The sequence below is a fragment of the Suricata suricatta genome, chromosome 10 (assembly GCF_006229205.1).
Source record: "Suricata suricatta isolate VVHF042 chromosome 10, meerkat_22Aug2017_6uvM2_HiC, whole genome shotgun sequence".
Classification (NCBI taxonomy): domain Eukaryota; kingdom Metazoa; phylum Chordata; class Mammalia; order Carnivora; family Herpestidae; genus Suricata; species Suricata suricatta.
Genome location: NC_043709.1, coordinates 63,159,443 through 63,182,314, shown reverse-complemented (window position 1 = coordinate 63,182,314; position 22,872 = coordinate 63,159,443). Strand labels below are relative to the sequence as shown.

The 22,872-nt window shown below is 37.5% G+C and overlaps 2 protein-coding genes and 1 pseudogene across 6 annotated transcripts in view; 2 read left to right on the top strand and 1 right to left on the bottom strand.

The window, feature by feature from the left end:
- Nucleotides 1–15,959, bottom strand: part of FAM186A (family with sequence similarity 186 member A) — a 77,657-nt gene extending 61,698 nt beyond the window's left edge. Inside the window, exons 1-2 of the mRNA XM_029955500.1 lie at nucleotides 15,946–15,959; nucleotides 13,776–13,977 (exon numbers count right to left, since the gene is read on the bottom strand). Coding sequence (XP_029811360.1) covers nucleotides 13,776–13,977; nucleotides 15,946–15,959 — 216 coding nt within the window. The remainder of the gene's footprint in view (nucleotides 1–13,775; nucleotides 13,978–15,945) is intronic.
- Nucleotides 496–8,661, top strand: LOC115303920 (annotated as a pseudogene).
- Nucleotides 14,245–22,872, top strand: part of LARP4 (La ribonucleoprotein domain family member 4) — a 74,995-nt gene continuing 66,367 nt past the window's right edge. For 4 of the 5 annotated variants that reach the window (XM_029953916.1, XM_029953918.1, XM_029953915.1 and 1 more), the window contains exon 1: nucleotides 17,324–17,477. In XM_029953916.1, coding sequence (XP_029809776.1) covers nucleotides 17,460–17,477 — 18 coding nt within the window. In that variant the 5' untranslated portion in view covers nucleotides 17,324–17,459. Of the gene's footprint in view, nucleotides 14,640–15,844; nucleotides 16,182–17,323; nucleotides 17,478–22,872 lie in introns of those variants that run through there. The other variant, XM_029953917.1, reaches the window with a different exon arrangement.

Below are 22,872 nucleotides of genomic sequence, written 5' to 3'. Positions count from 1 at the left end.
AGCTGGGGCTTCATGATTGGCTGTTTCCAAACTGGCGCAGGACATTCCAGGTCTGCAGGTGACGGGTGGGGGTCGTCAGTGCACAGTGTTTTTCTCCAACCCACAGCAAAATGGCCGCTTGGTCGCCATCTTAAGGTAACTCTTACATTCCAACCTTTTTGGTGTTATGGGCCGGCGTCAGGTCTCTGGCTACTTTCTGCTGAGATGGGGGTGGTGTGATGATCTGGGTTTGTGGTTGGAATGAGAGAGTACCGGTGAACCAGCAGCAGGTGGGTAGTGGCAGGGTTGGTGAATCTGGATACCAGTTCCTATAAAAAGTTGGAAAAACAGTGGAGCAGACACAGCCCTGGTAGGGCTAGGAGGAGGAATGAGATTATGGGTTGGGCCAGGGTGGACAAGAGGCTATTAATCATGGAGACCAGTTGAAGAGGCTTTCATACCAATTTTGGTTTTTGGCTCCTTACCTTTGCCCTTTCTTGTAGATGGCCATGAACCATGGCTAAGGTATTTTATACAATTCCTGAGTTATTGGCATAGAAGCAACATTGTTCCCCTAAAGCCTGGCATAGCCCTCCTTGGTGTAATGGTAATTAAGTCTAACCCTCGCCTGTTTAGTAACACCATTTCAGCTAAGGAATCCAAGGAGTGTTGTAAATGACTAATAGAGCTTTCTAGGTCGGCTAGATCAGCGTCAATGGCCTTAGTTAATGCATCCTTTAGATGGGGCCTGATCGTGCTGAAGCATTTTAAGGAATGAAACAAATTATAACTCTGATGTAAGGTTAGGAATAATGGGAGTGAGTCTCCCAAACGATTTTATAAGGAATAAGGCCTAGGGTTAAAGGGGAATTTTACCCTGTAAAGGGCCTAGGGAAGGAGAGTTTACCCAATCTCTGCCAGTCTCCACGGTTAATTTGGTGAGGGTCTCTTTTAGGGTTTCTAATATCTGGCGCTGCCTGGTTTACAAAAGTAAGAATGACAGCAGATTTGTTTCCTGGTTTTTCAGGATCCTTGGGCATATGAGTGCTATATGCCTGCATGATTAGTGATGTTGACCATCTTTTCATGTGCTTGTTGGCCATATATATATATATATATATGGAAAAATATCTATTTGGAAAAATATCTCTTTGGAAAAATATCTATTCAAGTCCTTTGCCCATTTTGGAACTGGATTTGTTCTTGTTGAGTTCTAGGAAGTCTTTATATATTCTGGTTATTAACCACTTATCAGATATATGATTTGCAAATATTTTCCTTCACTCTGTATTGGCTTTTTGCTGTATTGATAGTTGTGATAGTTAATTATATGTGTCAACTGTACTGGGCCATGGGGCACCCAGATATTGAGCCAAATATTATTCTGAGTAAGTCCATGAAGATGTCTCTGGATGACATTAACACTCAAGTCAGACTAAGTTAAGCAGAATGTCTTCTCTAATGTGAGTGGATCTTGTTAAGACTGAACTCGTTCCACAAAGGCCATTAAGATGGCTATTATCAGAGAGGAAAACAAAAAAACAAGTGTTGGTAAGGATGTGGAGAAATTGGAACCATTGTGCGCTGCTGATTGGAATGTAAAATGTTGCAGCCACTACAATTACTCGAAAAATTGAGTTACTCAAAAAATGGCAGTTACTCAAAAAATTAAAAATAGAATTACCAGGGGTGACTGAGTGGCTCAATTGGTTAAATGTCTGAGTTTTGATTTCAGCTCAAGTCATGATCTCACAGTTGTGAAATTGAGCCCTGTGTCAGGCTTTGTGCTAAAAGCATGGATACTGCTTGGAATTCTCCCTCTCCTTCTCTCTACTCCTGTCCTGCTTGTACATGTGCACACTTTCTTTCTTGAACTATATAAATAAACATTTAAAAAAAAAATGAATGACCATATGAGCCAGAAATTCCATTCCTAGATATACAAAGAATTTAGAGCAGGGTCTTGAACAGATATATTATACTAATATGTTTATAGAAGCGTTATTCAAAATAACAGAAAGTAACCAAAATGTTCACTGATGAATGAATGGATAAACAAAATATGATACATACATACAATGGAATACTATTTAGTCTTTAAAAGAAAGGCAATTCTGATACATACTACAACATAAATGAACTTTGAAGATATGCTAAGTGAAATACACAAGGCACAAAAGGACAAATACTTTATGATTCCACTTATATAAGGTATCTAGAGGATGTAAATTCATAGAGACAGAAAATAGGATGGTGGTTGCCAATGTTTGGGGGAATGGGCAATTATTGTTTAGTGGCTCAGAGTTTCTGCTTGGAATGATGAAAATTTCTGAATATAGTGTTGATGTTTATACAATACTATAAATTACTTAATGCCACTGAATTGTATGATTAAAAAGTTAAAATAATGAATTTTATATTATGTATATTTTACCACAATAAAAAATTAAAAAATAGGTATTTACCTATTTAAAACAATAATTAAGAGGTAATAAATATTTATAACACATGTAGAAATACCATATCAATACCACAAAGACCAGGAGAGAGAAAATGGTAGCATAGTGCTATAAGTCTCATACTCTATTCAAAAGTGGTAGGTTAGGGGCGCTTGGGTGGCTCAGTCGGTTAAGCCTCCGGCTTCGGCTCAGGTCAGATCTCACGTTCGTGGGATCGAGCCCTGCATCAGGCTCTGTGCTGACAGCCAGCTCAGAGCCTGGAGCCTGCTTCCGGTTCTGTGTCTACTCCTCTCTCTGCCCCTCCCCTTCTCATGCTCTGTCTCTCTCTGTATAAAAAATAAATAAAAAATTTTAAAAAAATTTAAAAAAAAGTGGTAGGTTACCACTTGAAGGTAAATGGTGTATACTACAAACCCTAAAGCAACCACTTAAAAGGTGAAACTGTTATAGCTAAGAAGTCAATAAAGGAAATAAAATGGAATCATAATAATATAATATATTCAATCTAAAAAAGGTCAGAAAAATAAAAAAACCAAGAAAACAGATGGAACAAACAAAACAAATAGCAAGCTAGTAATTTTAAACTTAATTGTATTAATAATTACATTAAATATAGATGGTCTAAACATCCTATTAGAAGGCAAGACTGTCAGGTTAGATTCAAAAAGAAACCCAGGGGCACCTGAGTGGTTCAGTTGGTTAAGCGTCCGACTTCAGCTCAGGTCATGATCTCACAGATTATGGTTTGAGCCCTGTGTTGGACTCTGTGCTGACAGCTTGGAGCCTGGAGCCTGCTTTGGATTCTGTGCCTTCCTCTCTCTCTACCTCTCCTCTGCTTGCACACACACTCTCTCTCCATCCCTATCTCTCTCAAAAATAAATAATAAAACATTTTTAAAAATTAAAAAAAGAAACCCAATTATATGCTTTCCTATAAGAAACTCACTTTATTTTTTTAAACCATTCTCTTTTACTCTTTTTAAAGTGGCAGTTTTATTTCATTAAAAAAAATTAATGTTTATTTATTTTTGAGAGACAGAGCATGAGCAGGAAAGGGGCAGAGTGAGAGGTAAATGCAGAATTTGAAGCAGGCTCCAGGCTCTGGGCTGTCAGCACAGAGCCTGATGCTGGGCTCAAACTCACAAACCGTGAGATCATGACCTGAGCTGAAGTTAGCCGCTTAACCAACTGAGCCACCCAGGCGCCCCATGAAACTAACTTTAAATATAATAACCCAAACATGTTTAATGTAAAACAGAGAAAATACAAAGATGGTAACACTTATCAAAAGAGTGCTAGGGTGGCTATATTAATAACAAACAAAAGTAGATTACAGGGAAAAGTATATTACTATAGATAAATAGGGTCATTTGATAATAGTAATAGGGCCAATTCATTGAGAAGGCATAGTAATTCCACACATTTGGCATCTAAAAACAGAGCTTCAAAGTACATGAAAAAAATTTGATAGAACTATCCGAAAAACTAGATGAATTCACAAATATAATTAAATATTTCTATACCTCTCTCTTGATAATTGATGATAATTGATAAAGTTGAGAAGAAATAATGAAAGACATATAATACTATCAACCAATTTGATGTAATCATTATTTATAGGGTATGCTGCTCAACAACGGAATATAAATTGTATTCAATGCATATATAACATTTACCAATTTAGACCATATCCTGGGCCTTAAAACAAATTTCAAGAAATTTACGAGGATCCAGATCATATGGAATAAGTTCTTTGATGCCAATGAAATTAAATTAGGGATATATCAGAGGAAAGAAATCTCAAAACATTTGGAAACTAAACACTCTTCTAAATAACCTATGGGTCAAAGAATAAAATCAAAAGGAAAATTGGAAATTATATAAAATTAAATGAAAATGCAAATGCAGCATTTTCATTTGCAAAGGGAGATAGATGTGTGTGTATGCCATTTCTATACACACACATACACACACACACACACACTTATGTACATATGCCACTTCTTAAAAAAGAAAAAGCTTCTCAAATCAATGACTTCGGCTTCCACTTTAAGAAACTGTGAAATAAGAGTAAATTATATCCAAAATAAATAGTGTAAATAAAATAATAAGGATCAGTGTGGAAATCGGTAAAATAGAAAACAGAATTAGGGAAAATCTGTGAAATCAAAAGTTGTTTCTTTGAAAATAACAATAAAATTGATAAACCTCTAGCCAGACTGATAAGAGGAGAGAGAAAAGAGAAGAAAATTACTAATACCAGAAATGAAAAGTGATGTTATTACAGATTCTACCTATAATAAAGGGATCATAAAGAATTATTCTGAATAATCTTAGGACAATAAAATTACCTAAGATAAAATGGACAAATTACTTGCAAGATACAAACTGTGAAAGTTCACTCAAGAAGATAGAAAACTTGAATAGCCTTGCAATTTTTTAAATTGAATTTATAGTTTAAAACTTTACCATAAATTAAACCTCAAGTCTAGATTGTTCCATTGAACATTTCTCCTTACCCCACTTCAACACTTAGTGGATTCTACCAAACGTAAAAGGAAATGCCAATTCTCAACAAAGTCTTATGGAAAATTGAAAATATTTTACTTGAGTTTATAAAGCTATTATTGGGGCAGGCGGGGGACAGACCCTGTGTGGTTCAATGTATTTTTAAGCTCCTTGAGCGCGTGGATCGGTGTCTGCATGAAGTGGAATAAACTGCCCACCACCAAAAAGAAAAAAAAAAGCTATTATTAGTCTGATGCCAAAACCAAAGTATTAAAAGAAAACTACAGGGTGCCTGGGTGGCTCAGTTGGTTAAGCCTCTGACTTTTGATCTCAGCTCAGGTCTTGATCTGAGGGATTTTAGGGTCATAAATTAAGCCCCATGTTGGACTCCATGCAGCACATGAAGCTTACTTTAAAAAAAAAGAAAGAAAACTACAAACCAACATATTTTATAAATATAGACACAAAAATGAACAAATGTTAGCAGATTGAGTGCAAGATAATACAAGAAGTGTTACATTATGAGTGAATTGAATTTATCCACAAAATGTTAGGTTGGTTTATCAGTCATAAATCAATGTAATTCACTATTTTAACAGAGTCAAAAAGACAAAAAAAATCACATTATCCCAACAGATGCAGTAAAACCTTCTGATAAAACCCAATATCTGTTCCTAATTAAAATTCTTAGCAGAGGCACCTGGATGGCACAGTCAGTTAAGCGTCTGAATCTTGATTTGGTTCAGGTCATGATGTCAGGGTCATGATTTCAAAAGGGTTGTGAAATCAAGCTCTGTGTTGGAGCCCTGTGTGGGGAATCCATCCTGGACTTGGAACCTACTTAAGATTCTATTTCTCTTGTGTGCTGCCTCTCTAAAAAAAAAAAAAAGAACAAAAACAAACAAAAAACTCAGCAAACTGAGAAAAGAAGAGAATTTCTCCAATTTAATAAAGAGCACCATAAAAAAAAATACACTGCTACAATCATAGTAAATGGGGAAGACTGAATTCTTTCCTTTAACATCAAGAAAACCAGAGTATCTCATCACTTCTATTCAACTTTATACTGTAGTTCCTTGCCTACTCAGTAAGTTAAAAAAAAAAGTTTACAGGGATGCCTGGATGGCTCGGTTGGTTAAGCGTCCAACTTCAGCTCAGGTCATGATCATACAGTTCATGGGTTCGAGCTCCGCATTGGTCTCTATGCTGACAGCTCAGAGCCTGGAGCGTGCTTTGAATTCTGTGTCTCCCTCTCTCTCTGCCCTTCCCCCACTTGCACTCTGTCTCTCTTTCAAAAATAAATAAACAATTTTTTTTAAAGTTCATTTATTCCCACCCACCCCCCAAAACAGTTTAAATGCACACAGACATGGGTCACCTGGGTGGCTCAGTTGGTTAGGTGTCTGACTTCAGCTCAGGTCATGATCTCATGGTTCGTGAGTTTGAGCCTTGCATGGAGCTCTAAGTTGTCATAAAAGGAGGAATCAAACTGCCTCTATTAGCATGAGAGGGTTGTCTATATAGAGAATCCCAAGGAATATATGAAGAAAATCTATGAGGACTAGTAACTGGGTTTTATTATATAAGATGCACATACAAAACTGTATTGCATGTATATGTATTAATTGTGAACAACTGAGAATTGAAATGAAAAGATAATACTATTTATGATACTATAAAAATGTGAAATATTTAGGGAGTAACAAAAATATGCAAGGTCTAGCACTTCTGAGAAAAATTAGACCTAACTAAGTACAGAGTTATGCTGTGTTCACAGGTCAAAGGACTCAATGTTAAGTTCTTAATTCTCCCCAAACTGATCTATAAATTCAATACAATCCCAATCAAGACACTAGCAGGCTTTTTTTTCCCCCCAGTAGAATTTGATAGACCGATTCTAAATTTTGTATGGAAATGCAAAGGGGGAAATCAGTGTGGATAAAGACAGTTTTTAGGCTATGAATGTTGAGTGTGTCCCTCCAGAAAAAGAAGCCCAAGAAGAGGAAATGGAAATAGAAGGAAGATGTGAGCAAACATGCTGGGCATAAGTGAAAAAGAACAAAATTGGAGAACTAAAAGTTCAGGATTTTAAGAATGATTATAAAACCTCAGTAATCAAAAAAGACACTTGTAGTATTAGAATAAAGATAGGGGCTTCTGGGTGGCTCAGTCAGTTGAGCACCAACTTTGGCTCCGGTCATGATCTTGTGGTTCCTAAGTTGGAGACCCCTCGGGCTCTGTACTGACGGCTCAGAGCCTGCTTCAGATTTTGTCTCCCTCTCTCTCTGCCCCTCCCCTTACTCACACTCTGTCTCTCTCTCTCAAAAATAAACATTAAAATTTTTTTAAGGAATAAAAACAGTTAAACAGATCAAGAGAACAGTCTAGAGAATCTATAAACTCACACATACAAGATCAAATGTTTTTCAATAAAGATGCAATGCAGCGCAATGGAGATAGGATAGTATTTTAAACAAATGGATCTACAATAATTGGTTTAACAAAATTTTTTTAATGTTTATTTATTTTTGAGAGAGGGAGAGAGACAGAGCGTGAGTTGAGGAAGGACAGAGAGGGAGGGAGACAGAATCTGAAGCAGGATCCAGCTTTCGAACTGTGAGCACAGAGCCGGACAGGGCTCAACCTCACAGACCAGATCATGATCTGAGCAGAAGTCAGCTGCTCAACCGACTGAGCCTCCCAGGCACCCCTGTTTTTGTCTTGTTCTTTTCTTTATTTTCCTTTCCTTTTCCTTTCTTTCAAAAACACCTCAATCAATATCTGACATCATTTACAAAGATTAAGGACACAATAAACCATAGAGCCAGGCCTGGGGCCAGAACCGTGTTGCACAATCTGTATGACAATGATGTCACTGTTTGGAGCCCTCAGGGCAGGAATCATCAAATTGAATATGCAATGGGAGCTGTCAAACAAAGTTCAGCCACAGTTGATCTGAAGAAAAAAACAAAACAAACCCCCTCAAAAAACAACACACTATGTTGGTTGCATTGAGGACAACATAGTCAGAGCTTGGAGCTCATCAGAAAAAGTTTCTCCATGTTGACAACCATATTGGTATCTCAGTTGTGGGACTTACTGCTGATACTAGACTGTTAGGCAATTTTATTTTATTTTATTTATTTATTTATTTATTTATTTATTTATTTATTTTTGTTAGGCAATTTTATGTACCAGGAATGTTTGGATTCCAGATTTGTGTTTGACAGACCTCTTCTTGCATCTCATCTTGTATCTCTAAGTGAAAGCAAGACCCAGATACCAATGCAACACTATGGCCAGAGACCATATAGTGTTGGACTGCTTATTGGTGGTTATGATGATATGGGCCCTCACATTTTCCAATTTGTCCATCTGCTAACTATTTTGACTGTAGAACTATGTCCATTGGAGCTTGTTTTCAGTCAGTTCATACTTGGAGAGACATATTTCTGGGTTTATGGAGAGCAGTTTGAATGAATTGGTTAAACATGATATGCATGGCTTACAAGGGACACTTCCTGTAGAACAGGACCTAACAACAAAGAATGTGTCTGTTAGAACTGTTGGTGAAGACTTGGAGTTTACAATTTATGATAATGATGATGTAGCTCCATTCCTGGAAGAGCTTGAAGAAAAACCACACACAAAGGCATAGCCTACTTAACCCACTAATGAACCTGCAGAAAATGCAGATGAACCAATGGAACATTAAGTCATAAACCAGTCTATATGCATATTATCAAATGTGTAAGAATTCAGGATCATGTACTGATGACAATAATCTATACTTTGAACCAAAATATGTACAGCGGTCTTATGGTATGTTTTAGAAATCAGTCCAGATGTGGTTTTTTTCCAAGCAACTTCTCTGAAAAATGGTGTGCATTTTTCTTTGAAAGGGTCTATACAGTCATTTTCTAGAAAGTATAATTATCTGTACTAATATTTTTATATGAAGAGCATGGTGTCATTGTAGTTTTTTTTTAATATTTTTATTTATTTTTGAGAGACAGAGAGAGACAGAACAAGCAGGGGAGGGTCAGAGAGAGAGGGAGATACAGAATCTGAAGCAGGCTCCAGGCTCTGAGCTAGCTGTCAGCACAGAGCCCAACGCGGGGCTCGAACCCACGAACCGTGAGATCATTACCTGAGCAAAGCTGGACACTTAATTGACTGAGCCACCCAGTCACCCCTGTCATTATAGTTTTAAAGACAACTGTGAAATAAAATTTTTTTACTTGCCAAAAAAAATAAGAGAGGTTGAACCATAGACCTAAATGTAAAATCTATAATATAAAACTCCTAGAAGAATACATAAGAGAAAATATTTGTGACCTTGAGTTAGTCAAAGTTTGCTCTGGAAGAAGAAAACATTGATATATTGGACTAAGGAGTTTTATTCTTTGAAAGACACAATTGTAGAAGAAAAGGACAAGCCACAGAATGGGAAAAAATATTTGCAAATCACCTATCTGATATAAGTTGTAATCAGAAGACATGAAAATACTCAATAATGAGAACATAGACCAATAAACTTTTAAAATATATTCAGAATATTTGAACTGCTAAAGAAGACATACTGAGTGCAAATAAACTCATGGGAAGTTGCTCAAAATTACCAGTCATTACAACAATGTAAATTAAAACCATAATGAGATACTATTAAATATCTTTTGGAATAGTTAAAATTAAAGATCTAGACTATCCAAACCTTCAGAGAGTGGAATCTAAATTTTTTAATTTTTAATGTTTATTTTTGAGAGAGAGACAGAGCATTAATGGGGGAGAGTCAGAGAGAGAGGGAGACACAGAATCTGAAGCAGGCTCTAGGCTCTCTGAAGCAGGCTCTAGGCTCTGAGCCGTCTGTGAGCACAGAGCCTGATGTGGGGCTCGAACTCTTGAACTGTGAGGTCATGACCTGAGCCAAAGTAGGATGCTTAACTGACTGAGCTACCCAGGTGCCCCTGGAATGGTTAAAATTAAAAAAACTGAAAACACGAAGTGTTGATAAATATGTGGAATAATTGAAAACTCATATACTGCTTATATAAAGTAGTATAACTACTTTTTAAAAGTTTTTATTTAAATTCCAGGTAGTTAACATGCAGTGCACTATTATTCTTGGGTACACAATATAGTCATTCCACACTTCCACAAAACACCTTAATCCTTATCACCTAGTTAAATACCTAGTAGTGCAATTGCTGGTCATAGGGGAGTTCTAATTTTTTTTTAATTTTTCTTTTTTAATGTTTTATTTATTTTTGATACAGAGAGAGACAGAGCATGAGAGGGGGAGGGGCAGAGAGAGAAGGAGACACAGAACCAGAAGCAGGCTCCAGGCTCTGAGCTAGCTGTCAGCACAGAGCCTGACGCAGGGCTCGAACCCACGAACATGAGATCTGACCTGAGTCGAAATCGGAGGCTTAACCGACTGAGCCACCCAGGCACCCGGTAGTTCTATTTTTAACTTTTTGAGGAAACTCCATACTGTTCTCCAGTGTAGCTACACCAGTGTGCATTCCCACCAACAATGTAAGAGGGTTTCCCTTTCTCTACATGCTCACCAACACCTGTTGTTTCCTGTATTGTTAATTGTAGCCATTCTGACTGGTGATATCTCACTGTAGTTTTGATTTATATTTCCCTGATGATGGTACTGGCACAACAATAGACACATAGTTCAGTGGAACAAAATAGAAAAAACAGGGGCGCCTGGGTGCCTTAGTAGGTCGAGTGTCTGACTTTGGCTCAGGTCGTGAACACACGGCTGGTAAGTTTGAGCCCTGCGTAGGGCTTTGTGTTGACAGCTCAGAACCTGGAGCCTGCTTCAGATTCTGTCTCTCCCTCTCTCTGCCTCTCCCCTGCTCACACTCTCTCTGTCAAAAATAAATAAATATTTAAAAATTTATAAAAATAGAAAAAACAGAAATGAACCCATAAGTATATGGCCAATATATCTTCAACAAAGCAAGAAAGAACATCCAATGGAAAAAAGGTAGTCTCTTCAACAAATGGTATTGGGAAAATTGGACAGCAACATGCAGAATGAAACTGAACCACTTTCTTTTAAAAAAATGTAATAACGTTTTTATGTATTTATTTTTGAAAAAGAGAGAGAGAGCTAGCAGGGGAGGGGCACAGAGAGATGGAGGAAGAGAAGCCCAAGCAGGCTCTGCACTGCCAGTGCAAAGCCTGACACAGGGCTTGGACCCACAAACCATGAGATCATGACCTGAGCCGAAATAAAGAGTCCAAAGCTCAGTCAACAGTCAGTCATAGGCTTAACCGACCAAGCCACCCAGGCATTCCTGAAACTGGACCAGTTTCTTACACCATATGCAAAAATAAATTCAGAATGGATTAAGGACCTAAATGTGAGACAGGAAACATCAAAATCTTAAAGGAGAAGACAGGCAGTAACAGCTTTGACATCAGCTCTAGCAACTTCTTACTAGATATGTCTCCTGAGGCAAGGGAAACAAGCAAAAATAACCCAAACAACAACAACAAAACTATTGGGACTCTAATAATATAAAGGCTTCTGCACAGCATAAGAAACAATAAAACTAAAAGGGAACCTACAAAATGGGAGATTTTTTTTTTTTGGAGAAGATATTTGCAAGTGACATGTCTCATAAAGGGTTATTATCCAAAATATATAAAGAACTTATAAAACTCAACACCAAAAAACAAACAAACCAGTTTAAAAATGGGCAGAAGACATGAATAGACATTTTCCCAAAGGAAATGAACCAGATAGACAATAGACATATAACTATTTTTTTTGTTTGGTAGTTTATTTTAAAATTAAACATTTAAATACTATGTGACCCAGCCATTCCAACCTAAGTATTTACCTCCAAAGAAATGAAAGCATAGGTCTACAAAATAAGTCATGAAAAAGTTCACAAATATTCATAGCAGTTTCATTTGTAACAGCCTCAAGCCCAAAGCAACCCAAATGCCTATGCCATGGAAAAATACTCAGCAATAAAAAGAATGAACTACTGGGGCACCTGGGTGGCTCAGTGGTTAAGCCTCTGACTCTTGATTTTGGCTCAGGTCAAGATCCATGGTTCATGAGATCAAACCATGTATCAAGCTGACAGGTTTTTTAAACCTTAAAAAAAGAATGAATTATTCATATCAATAAGAATGTGGATGAATCTCGGGGCACCTGGGTGGCTCAGTTGGTTGGATGTCCAACTTTAGCTTGTAATACTCAAGATTTCTTTATCATCCCCCAAAACCAGAGACCGCCAGGGAGACCAAGTCACGCATGCAAAAGCAAAGGGCTTTTTTTTTTTTAGGCTCACTGGGGACTAAACTTGGGCTCAAGACATTACCGGCGTGGTGGATCCATGCTGAGAGCCCCGAACAAAGGTGGGGCAGGGCTTTTATGAGTTTGGGAAGGGGGAGTTACAGGAATCCAATTATTATTGACAGGTTTATCCAATTACAATATTTAGAGTGTTAACCAATCACAGAGTAGACCCAGGACCCAGGACCCTCACATAGGGTGTAACCAGCCTTAGGCCTGCCCTTAGGAATGTTAAGGGTATTACAGGGGTGGTCCCTCTTGCCTTGGGCAATGTGTGCCCTTCTATCGTCTCAAACCTGTGTCCTTACAAGCTCAGGTCATGATCTCACTGTTCATGGGTTCAGGCCCTGCGTCAGGCTCTGTGCTGCCAGGTCAGAGCCTGGAGCATGCTTGGGATTCTTGTCTTCTCTCTCTGCCCCTTCCCTGCTTGTGTTCTCTCTCTCTCTCTCTCTCTCTCTCTCTCTCTCAAATATAAATAAAAACATTTAAAAAAGAATGTGGATGAATCTCAACACAATTATGCTAAAAGAAAGGAGATATAAGTAAATGCTGTATGATTCCACTAATATAAAATTATTTTAAAATACAAAATAATCTATAATAAAGAAAGCAGATTGTCAGTTGCCTAGAGATTGGGGTAGGGGTGGGGAAGGGGGTGTGAAAGGAATTGTAATGGAGTGCGAAGAAACTTTTCAGGGGTGACGGGTAAGTTTATTATGTTGATTGTGATGAGCTGTGATTGTGTTTCACAGGTTTTAATGTATATCAAAACTTGTATACTTAAAAAATATACAGTTTATTATGCGTCAATTATATTTCAGTAAAGGTGTAAAAGCAAATACCAGGTTATTGTTCTTTGTTGTGGAGAGTTGGAGCAGGAGTAAGTTTATGTGGAGAATGATGACGTACAAATATTTAGCACTCCTTAAACACAGGAAGAAATTTCCCTGAATTACTTTATTTGAACCTGATTGGTTTTTGTTGTATTCTGTTTGAGAGACTAGAATGCAGTATAGCCTTAATTGTTTGGAGTTTATTGGATTGTTATATTACTTAAGCTTTTTGTTCGTTGTCCTTGGATTTCTCTTGGCCAATAAATCCCTCTTCCATGAGGTGTTTGGGGGAAATTAAAGGAGCTGGAATTCAAACCAAGCTGTTTCCTCTTGTTAACAGCTATTTGACAAAAGCTCAGATGAGAACAAATGAAAACCATTAACTGAAATAGCTGTAGATTTTTATTTTTCTTTCTATCCCAATCACTCAATAGCACATGTGATTTTGTTCTTAAAAGGTTTGATTAATTCTGATAGGAAAGTTAAAGAGAGCAACATAAAATTGGAACTTGTTACCCACAGAGTCAGATGAAATTATCACTTGAAATCAAAGTTATCTCAAACACAAAGATCATGAAAATAAAACGAGTTCTAAAAAAAAAAATGTAGCTCATCTCTGAACGTTAAAAAACAAAGTTGTAATTTGTAAACTTTTCAGTTACTACCTACCTCTCTGGCTCGATTAAGTTGTGCTTGCTCAATTCTAGAGATGACATTCTGTACTGCCAATGGTATTTCCAGCTTAGGGACGTCTGATTTATAAAGGGGCATTATGGACATGATAGTGGAATCCACAACTCCTTCTTCTGATTCAGATTCACTGTCCATCCCACTTTCCATTTTGATAAATATTTTGAAAAGCTGAGGGATTTTCTTTTATTTCTTCTCTTTTCACCAGATATAGGCAAATGATAATGTTCACGAGGAAGCTAGAAGAGGTCTTCTTTCCTCTTCCCAAAGGTTGTGGTTTACCTTGTTACTAACTAATTGTTAATCATGGTATTCCAGTCCTGGTGATGTCATAATAGATCCATTGTGTCTTCAGTAACTCAGACGTTTCAAGAGGGCTTACTATCTGCAAGGAACTAGACATTCTATACGCTGTGATTGTAGAAGGGTGAAGGGGGGTGGGAGGGTAGGAAAGAATAGACAACAGGAATGCTAGAAGAAATAGAAGATATAGTCCTGCTTAAATAAGCTTAAAATCTAGGAGTTAGAACTCAAGATATCAAATGCAACTCCTGATACTTCTCTCTTCCTGAGATTTTGCTTAATAATTTTTAAGCCTGTAATTGATTAGGTGTGCTACAACTTCTTCAGCTGCCCCTCTACTTGTCCTAGACATGTAATTTGGAAGATACTGTTTGGATGAAGATTACACTCTTTGCACTGCCTAGTTACTCATTTTTCTCAAGGAACTGGACTGAAGATTTTGAAATTTCATAGCTGGTTGAAGAAATTGAAGGGAACACTGAATGCTGCTTTGTAACTGAAAGAGGAGTACTCTGGGCAGCTCTTTTGATTGCAGAGGAGGTGAAAGGACTTAGGATACTGGAGCAATTAACGGAGAGGGTGGTTTTGTTGGCTGTGAAGCTTTTATTTTTTTAATTGAAAAATATGAAACAGTATAGAAAGGAATATAACAAGTAACCATGTGCCGATCATGGTGAATGACCAAATATTAACTTTTTGTAATATTTGCTTCAGAAATTTTTAAATAAAATAAGCATTGGAGATAAAGTTGAAGTCCCTTTTGGTGTTCTCCCTAGACTCCTTCCTTCTCCTCTGCTGCTTTTCAGAGACAATGACAGTTACGAATTTGATGTATTTATGTCTAGTCTCTGTTTATATAGTTTTATTATTATGTAACTGGGTGTATGTGTTCATTAGCTACCTAATATCATTAAGATTTTCCATAAATTATGGACATATAACTTAATTTCTCTACAGGAACTTCCTATGTTGAGTTCTTGCTGTAAACTTGTAAATTTAAATAATTTATGTGTTTCAGTCCTTCAGAGAATGGGAAGCAGGGGATCACAAAATAGTTATCTTTTAAGAAATCAATCAATATGTGGCAAATTAAATATTTTCCCTTCTAATATTCCACTGTTATCCCCTCCTCTGTGTTCCCAAAACACTTTGTGAATTTTCCATTATAGTACTTATCTCATTGAAATGTAATGAACTCATTTGTCTCTGTCCATTAGGCAGTGAACTTCTCAAAACCAGATGCTGTGTTTCAGTTTTGTGTGTGTTTTTAAAAACATTTGACATAGTCTTTCTCAGTTTCTCAACAGAAATTTTCTGAAGTTTGGATATTCCTTGTAGTTTCAGATTCCATTTCCATGGAAACTTTTCTAAGCTCCAGAACACTTTCTTTTATTGTTAGACTACTGCCCCAGCCATGAAAATTACTCCCTCCTTTTCCATAATCACAATTCTGTCCATTCAACAAAGTTAATAATGTTTTCTGAAAGGACTACAATTAAGAATTTTTAATAAATGTGAAGTTTGATTAAAATATCCATCATTATGCAGCATTTCTTGAAATTATCAATCTAAGTACTTTGTTGATATTATTCAATTCTGAGATCCTTAAGTAACTTTTATTTTTTGTGACTTTTTTTTCATTGCTTACTCACCCCACCACGTATTCACAAAGCAGCCTATGTGTTTGTCCACTACACTAATTCAGGATTATTGTGCTTTCTCCCTCTCTCATATATTTTATGCAGCATGAACTTCATCAGCAAGTGGAAATAAAGGCTTTTTAAAGCCAAATTTAAAATCTCTCTTCTTCCCTTTCAATTTGGAAACATTTGTTGAAAGATACTACAATGTGGCCACCATTATCTCACACTGTGAAGAATATATGATAGAGTACTTGTGAAGAAACTAAAAAAGAAAAAAGAAAAAAGAAAAAATTTTAAGATAGACTATTTGAGCACTACTAATAAGGACATGAAGAAGAAAGGGAGCAGTGTCTTTGGGAAAGCTCTATGGAGAGAGAAGGTTGATTGACAAATTAAGGCATTCCAGATAGTGAAGACACCTTGAGCCATGGCTTTGGCGGTGAGTGTTGAGTTTGTCTTTCAGGGGAAAGGTGAGGAGATTGATTTAATTGAGATGAAGTAATGTTGAGTTTACTGTGGATCAGATAAGTGACAGGATGGTATACAAATATCAGGAGTTTGATGGAGGATTTAATTTAGTATCTAAGTGAAAAAGTGAAAAGATACATTCAAGGTTAAGAAAGGGAGATTACATGGGATCAGAATGGTAAGATCTTGAAAGCAAGTAACAGCAGTTTGGTGAAAATGAAACCTTTAATTAAGAAAGATTGTTGAAATAATAGAATGAAAAAATCAGTGGAAAAAAACTATTTCAAAAGTATCTGAACTAGGATATTGAAGTAGGACTGATAGGGAGGGATAAAGCTTACTAGGTATTGCTCAAGACAAGAAATTTGGATCACCTAACAGAAAAGTATAAAGATAATTTTTAAACTTTGTTTTTATTGGACTGCATTTGACATGACATTACATCAATGTAGAGGCTATCCATACAAAGTGTTATTAAGTTGCATAGATGTGGATACCTGATTTAAGTAAACATAGGGCAAAGTTCTTCAAAGGTGTGTCTAGTGGAAACCCGCTCTCCTAGAGGGCTCCTTTACGTGTAGAGTAGGGGGATAAAACCTATTGCATGACGCTTTTTTTTTTAAAGATTAATTCACATAAAATACTTTAAAATAATGCCAGGCACATAGTAAGCTTTTAAAATGTAGCACTGGCTATTAATACATTTACTATTACTTCTGCTTTTTTTTTTTCTTCTCGACTGTTTCTGAGAGCCACCAAGGATTGGGAGTCTGTCCAGTACATCTCACACAAACTTGCCTTTTTACCAGATCTAGATTTTGAACTGTGAAGACTGTGTATTTGTTACAGCAGTAGTAACCATCCCTTTGGCGAGGGATTAAATGCGTAAGATTTTTACACACCCCCGCGGCACAGAATGGTGCCTTCCTCTGATCGCTTCCCTCCTCCCCCCAGGACTGATGATAGTACATCCCATACTGGGGCTGGAAAAGGTAGCGCAAAAGTTAAACGCGCCGAGGGCTTTCTTTTCTCCCGGAAGCAATTGGTTTCTAGAACCGGAAACAGTTGCTCTTTCAAGGGAGGTGGGACTGGGCGGGTCAGGCCGCAGCGGCTGACGGCGGGGGAGGAGCCGGGTCCACTGCCGGGTGGAGGGGCCAGGCGAGTGTCCTTATCCTAGCGATTGGGGCTCGGGCCTGTAAGCCCGTTGGAGTCGCGGCAGCGAGAACGATTGGGCCGAGCGGAGGAAGACATGTTGCTCTTCGTGGAGGTGAGTGGACTTGGTAATGTCCGGCTGTGAGGAGAGCAGGAGTGTGGAGGCGCCGGCCGGTCCCACCGCCATGTGACTTTCCAGGCCGTACACGCCGCGGAACCGGCAGATAGGCTGACACAGCACCTGGGCCGTACAGGCCTGCGGCTCCCCTCAGCGCTCCCACAACACTTAAGGAAGCTGTGGGATGTGAGGGCCGTAGTGGGAGAGAATTAAACGAGGCTTGTCTGGTGTGGCGTGAGGATCTGAGGAAGGGGTAAATGTCCCATATGGACCTCCGAGAGGAGGCAAACAGGCCGGGGGGGTTGGGGGGGCGGAGGCGGAGTCTACGGAGAAAAGGGTAATCAGGTGGGCGCGTGCCGGGGGGGTGGGGAGCGAGGTCTCGCGGGGCCCTCTGGGAGGGAAGCTAGCAACATGTGGGGCTGCGGAGGGAGGAAGGTGAAATTCAGTATAAGTGTGTTGAAGAGAAAGTTGAAAGCTGCTTTTTAGCAACCCCCACCAAATTTTGTTTGGGCCCCGTCCCTAAGTCTCTGGAACGTTCTGTGGGTGGAAAGCGAATTACTATGAACAGAGAAGACGCCAATAGGCGTTGGAAGCCTGAAAGGCACCGCTTTGACCTTTTGTAAAAGTTACTCAGTAGCTGTGGCTCGGTGATGAGGGGTTGGTTTTATGACCGAAAAAAGCCCTTATACAAGGAAAATTCCAAGCATGAGAACAGCTTAGTCCTGGGAAAGCCGTTTTTGATATGTTATTTAACAATGGAACTGCTTTTATGTTAACTGGAACGTCTGCTGCTGGCCTGTTTTAGTTTTAAAGGTGGTGGATACCTGCCTTGCACAAATATGAGGTTTAATTTCTCTTATTTCTGTCTTTCTCTTGTGTGCAGTGAGCATCAGCTGACTGCCTGGCTAATGCTTTGAGTAGATTCCAGATCATATTGTTCTTGCATTGTGAAAACGTCAAACCAGCAAAGCTGCAACTTCCCAACTTGGCACTTGTTAACTATGCCCATAAAAAGAATCTTTTCAATGAGGGAAGGAATTTACAGGTTGTATAATGGATCGAGAAGCCGGGGCCATCTGTGGCAGGGTTTTTTTTGTTTTGTTTTTTATCGGAGGGAGGAATGGATGTTACTAGTAATATTCTGGCATAAAGTAAATACTTAATTTTTAAAACTGATAACGTGTAGCGTAAATTTGAGATCACAGTGGGTTTTAAAGAGACGCAGTTGCCTTAAGAGTATGTCTAGCATTGATAATAAACATGATTGGAATATTACAAGTAAATTATGAAAAGATTTGAAATTACTAAACCCATTCTGTTTACCATTTTTTTTATCCTCATTGGGGTTTAGTTTGCTTCTTTTAGTTTGTTGGTTTTGTTTTTGTTTTTTGTTTCTGGTTTTTGGGGTTTTTATTGCAGGATAAGAAATCAATATGATTTTAAACCAGTGCCAGTTTGTATTAGGAACGTTATGCCATGCAAATGCTTTAGGTTTTAAGTGTGTATGTGTTCTGCTGGGCAAATGAATGTGAAGTTTTATTTATACGAACATGAATTCCAAAATAAACTTTTGAGTTCCAAATTGATTCCTTTGGCTTCGTTGAAATGTGAACTTTAATAATAGCTCCATTTATTGTTTAAGCTAGATCCACTCGTTTCTAAAAACAACTGCAGTGTTTTACAGATGAGAAAACTGAGGTGGAGAGGTTAAGTAACTTAGAAGTAAAGTAGTGGAATTGGGAATTAGATACAGGTCATTCTAATGCCAAATCCTGGCTTTTATTAAACTGTTACATGAAATGACTATTTTCATTAGTCATTTTCATTGTGACTCAGTATGTGGTTTTTAATTTTTCTCCTAAAATGAGTTATTAAAAATTAACAATGTCACTAAAGATTTGGGGTGGAGTATATGGTATTAAAATCAGTAAGAAAACAACACACTGGTCATTTTGCATGTTTACTCCCATTTGATCCTTGTAACTATAGGAATAACCTATAAGATTTAGAAATTATTCTAAATGAGTGAACCAAAGCTCAGTTTGATGTCTAAGGTCATTCAGATGCAAATAATGTAGGGACTAAAGTCTGAAGTCTGATATTTAGAACACAAGTCTCTGGTTCCAGAATTTATTTTTGCACTTTCCCCTGAGCCAGGGATCCTTAATCTGGGTCCTTAGATGGAAGAATTGAGGAAATCAGTGAACTTCGCTGAGGAAAAAAAAAATTTGCCTGTTTATTTTCACTAGCTTCTAAATAAAATCTAGAATTGAAAATAATTGAAATTTCACTGGATACAACAAGAAATATTTTCATTTACTGCACTTTTTGCATGTATCTTGAAATTCTGTTCATTAGTCGTTGTTACTATACATTTAAAAATCTTGTTATTTAGGGGCGCCTGGGTGTCTGAGTTGGTTGAGTGTCCAACTTCATGAAGCTCAGGTCATGATCTCACAGTTCTGGGAGTTTGTGCCCCGCATTGGGCTCTGTGCTGACAGCTCTGATCCTGGAGCCTGCTTTGGCTTCTGTCTCCATCTCGCTGTCACTCCCCCGCTTGTTCGTTTTCTCTCTTTGTCTCTCTCAAAAGTAAATAATAAAAAAATTTTTTAATCTTGTTATTTAATGCATTAGTAAAGAGGCCTGTTTATTACTCAAGTAGAAATTTTAAAATACTTTGATAACTGTAACATAATTGGTTTATTTTGTGATTCTGTACATTTTAAAACTTAAAACATACCCTGAGAAGAAATCTGTAGATTAATTGGACTACTGAAGAGGTCCATGGCCAAAGAGAGGTTAAGAACCATTTTACTAGAAACCAGGTTGCTTGTGGATCATGTTTGGTGGGACTTCTCTAATCTGGAATTGGAGTCCCTTGCAGTTTAAAATCTTGTGTGCATTTTTCTGGAAAGATCTCAGCTTAACTAGTTTATAACTGGAATCCATGGGATAGATAATAGTGATGATAATAACACTATAATTATAGTGATAAACATATGTTGTGCTTAGTGTGTGTCAAGCCTAGTAAATGTTTTTGCATGTATACATGTATACTATTGTTCAAGCCTGCCTATGAGGTAGGTGGAATTATTATCTGAATTTTAGAGATCAACTAAGGCATAGAGAATATAAGGAACTTGCCCAAGAAAATAGTGGATATTGAAGCTAGAATTAGAACCTAGCTATACTGTAATAGGAATCTATAGTCAGACAGGGAATCCTATTTTAAGTAACACTTAGATGTAACTTTTTTTAAACTTAGTCTTGCAAAGAGGTATATTGACTTCAGAAGTTTACTGTGGTTTTTTCCCCCCTCATTCTGTTCTGAAGGAGACAGATACAATGTCTGGCTTTCTGAGAAGAGGTAAATATGTTTGGATAATTCATAAATATTAAAATTTTTTTTTCAACAACAAAATGAGAGGTGCCTGCATGGCTCAGTCACTTAAGTGTTCGACTTCACTCAGGTCATGGTCTTGCAGTTCCTGAGTTGGAGCCCCATGCCAGGCTTGGGCTGACAGCTCAGAGCCTGGAGCCTGTTTAAGATTCTCTGTCTCCTCTCTCTGCCCCTCCCCTGCTCACACTCTTGTCTGACTCTCTCTCAAAGATAAATAAAACATTTAAAAAATGAAAAAATAAAATATAGGTAACATAGGGGCGCCTGGGTGGCTCAGTCAGTTAAGCTTCTAGCTCTTGGTTTTGGCTCAGGTCATGTCTGACAGTTCCACTTGGGATTCCCTCTCCCCTTCGCATTCTCTGTCTCCCAAAATAAATAAACTTTAAAAAATAAAAAATAAAAAAATACAGATAACATAAAATTGAATCATCCATTATTAAATGTATATATAGTTCAGGATTAAGTACATTTACATTGTTGTGCAGCCATCACCACCATCCACATCCAGAACTTTTCATCTTGCAAAACTGAAACTGTACATATTAAACAATAGCTGCCCATCTCTTTCTTCCCCCCAACTCTTAGATAATTTTAAAAATAATTTATTTGACTTCTAAAGTTTTTTGCTTTTTTAGGTAATAAAATTTTAGGTTAACCTTCGAATCTGAGATTAGTGGGATAATTTACTTAGATAATTTTACTTATTTTATAGTAATCATAATGTTATGCTTTTCATCCCAGATACAATACTGTTTTTTCCTGTTAATTTAAATTTATTAAAAGTTATTAGATGACTGAAAATGTTGGTTTTTTTTTTTTAATGACTTAGAAGAGGAAAGTGGCTAAACAAGTTGTGAAATGGTTGCCAAGAGAAGTTATAAATAAGTGAATAGTGGTTTTTGAACAACTTGGTTTTGGAATATTTATTGGAGGTAGATGCAGAATTTAAACATGAATAAAAATATTGTCAAGTAGAAATATTTTCAGATACAATGGACACTGAAAATGAAGTAGGGGGCTGCCTGAGTGGCTCAGTTGGTTAAGCCTCCGACTTCAGCTCACGTCGTATCTCACATTCGTGGGTTCAAGTGCCACGTGGGGCTCTGTGCTGACAGCTTAGAGCCTGGAGCCTGCTTCTGATTCTGTATCTCCCTGTCTCTCTGACCTTCCCTGCTCATGCTCTGTCTCTCTCTCTGTCTCAGAAATAAATAAGACATTAAAAAAATTAAAAGAAAATGAAGTAGGAATGATTTTTGAAAATTTGAAAAGTAGAATAAAATGCTTAGAAATGGGCATAAAGATGTAAAAGTAGCTTATGGTGCTTCATATTACAATGAACTAGTTTACAGTTTTCTGAAAAACCAGAAGCTAGGAATATTGATATTGAACTACTTTGAATCATTGCGGGTTTGTTTGGGCTACCAGGCAGTTCCATATTACTTCCCAGCTAGTGGAATTGATCCTTAATACTAGATGGGAGCATTTTTCAAATCTGTGATTTTGGTCTTCTACCTGGGAACTTAAGAAAAGATTTTGAGGGTGCCCTGGTGGCTCAGTCAGTTAAGCAGCTGACTCTCAGCTCAGGTCATGATTTCGTGGCTCATAAGTGAGTTCGAGTCCTGAGGCGGGCTCTGTGTTGACAAGGCAGAGCCTAGTTGGTATTCTCTCTTTCTCTGTCTCTGTCTCTGTCTCTCTCTCTCTCTCTCTCTCTCTCTTTCTCTCTCTCCCTCATAAATTAAAAAAAAAAAAGAGTTTGGCCCTATAATTGAAATAGGGTCTGAGTCTATATTGTAGAGACGTGGAAAGTAAAGGAAGTTGAGAAACTCTAATCCAGCTATCATTGTGAAGTCATAAAAAAAGATTTTTTACCTCCTCTTTGAAGATCCTTAAGTGAACATAGAAAGTGACTCTTTAGCTCTGAAAGTGTTCATAGCATTTTATTTTGTTTCTGTATTTGTATTTTGCCTAAATTTTGTTTAATGTTTAATTCTT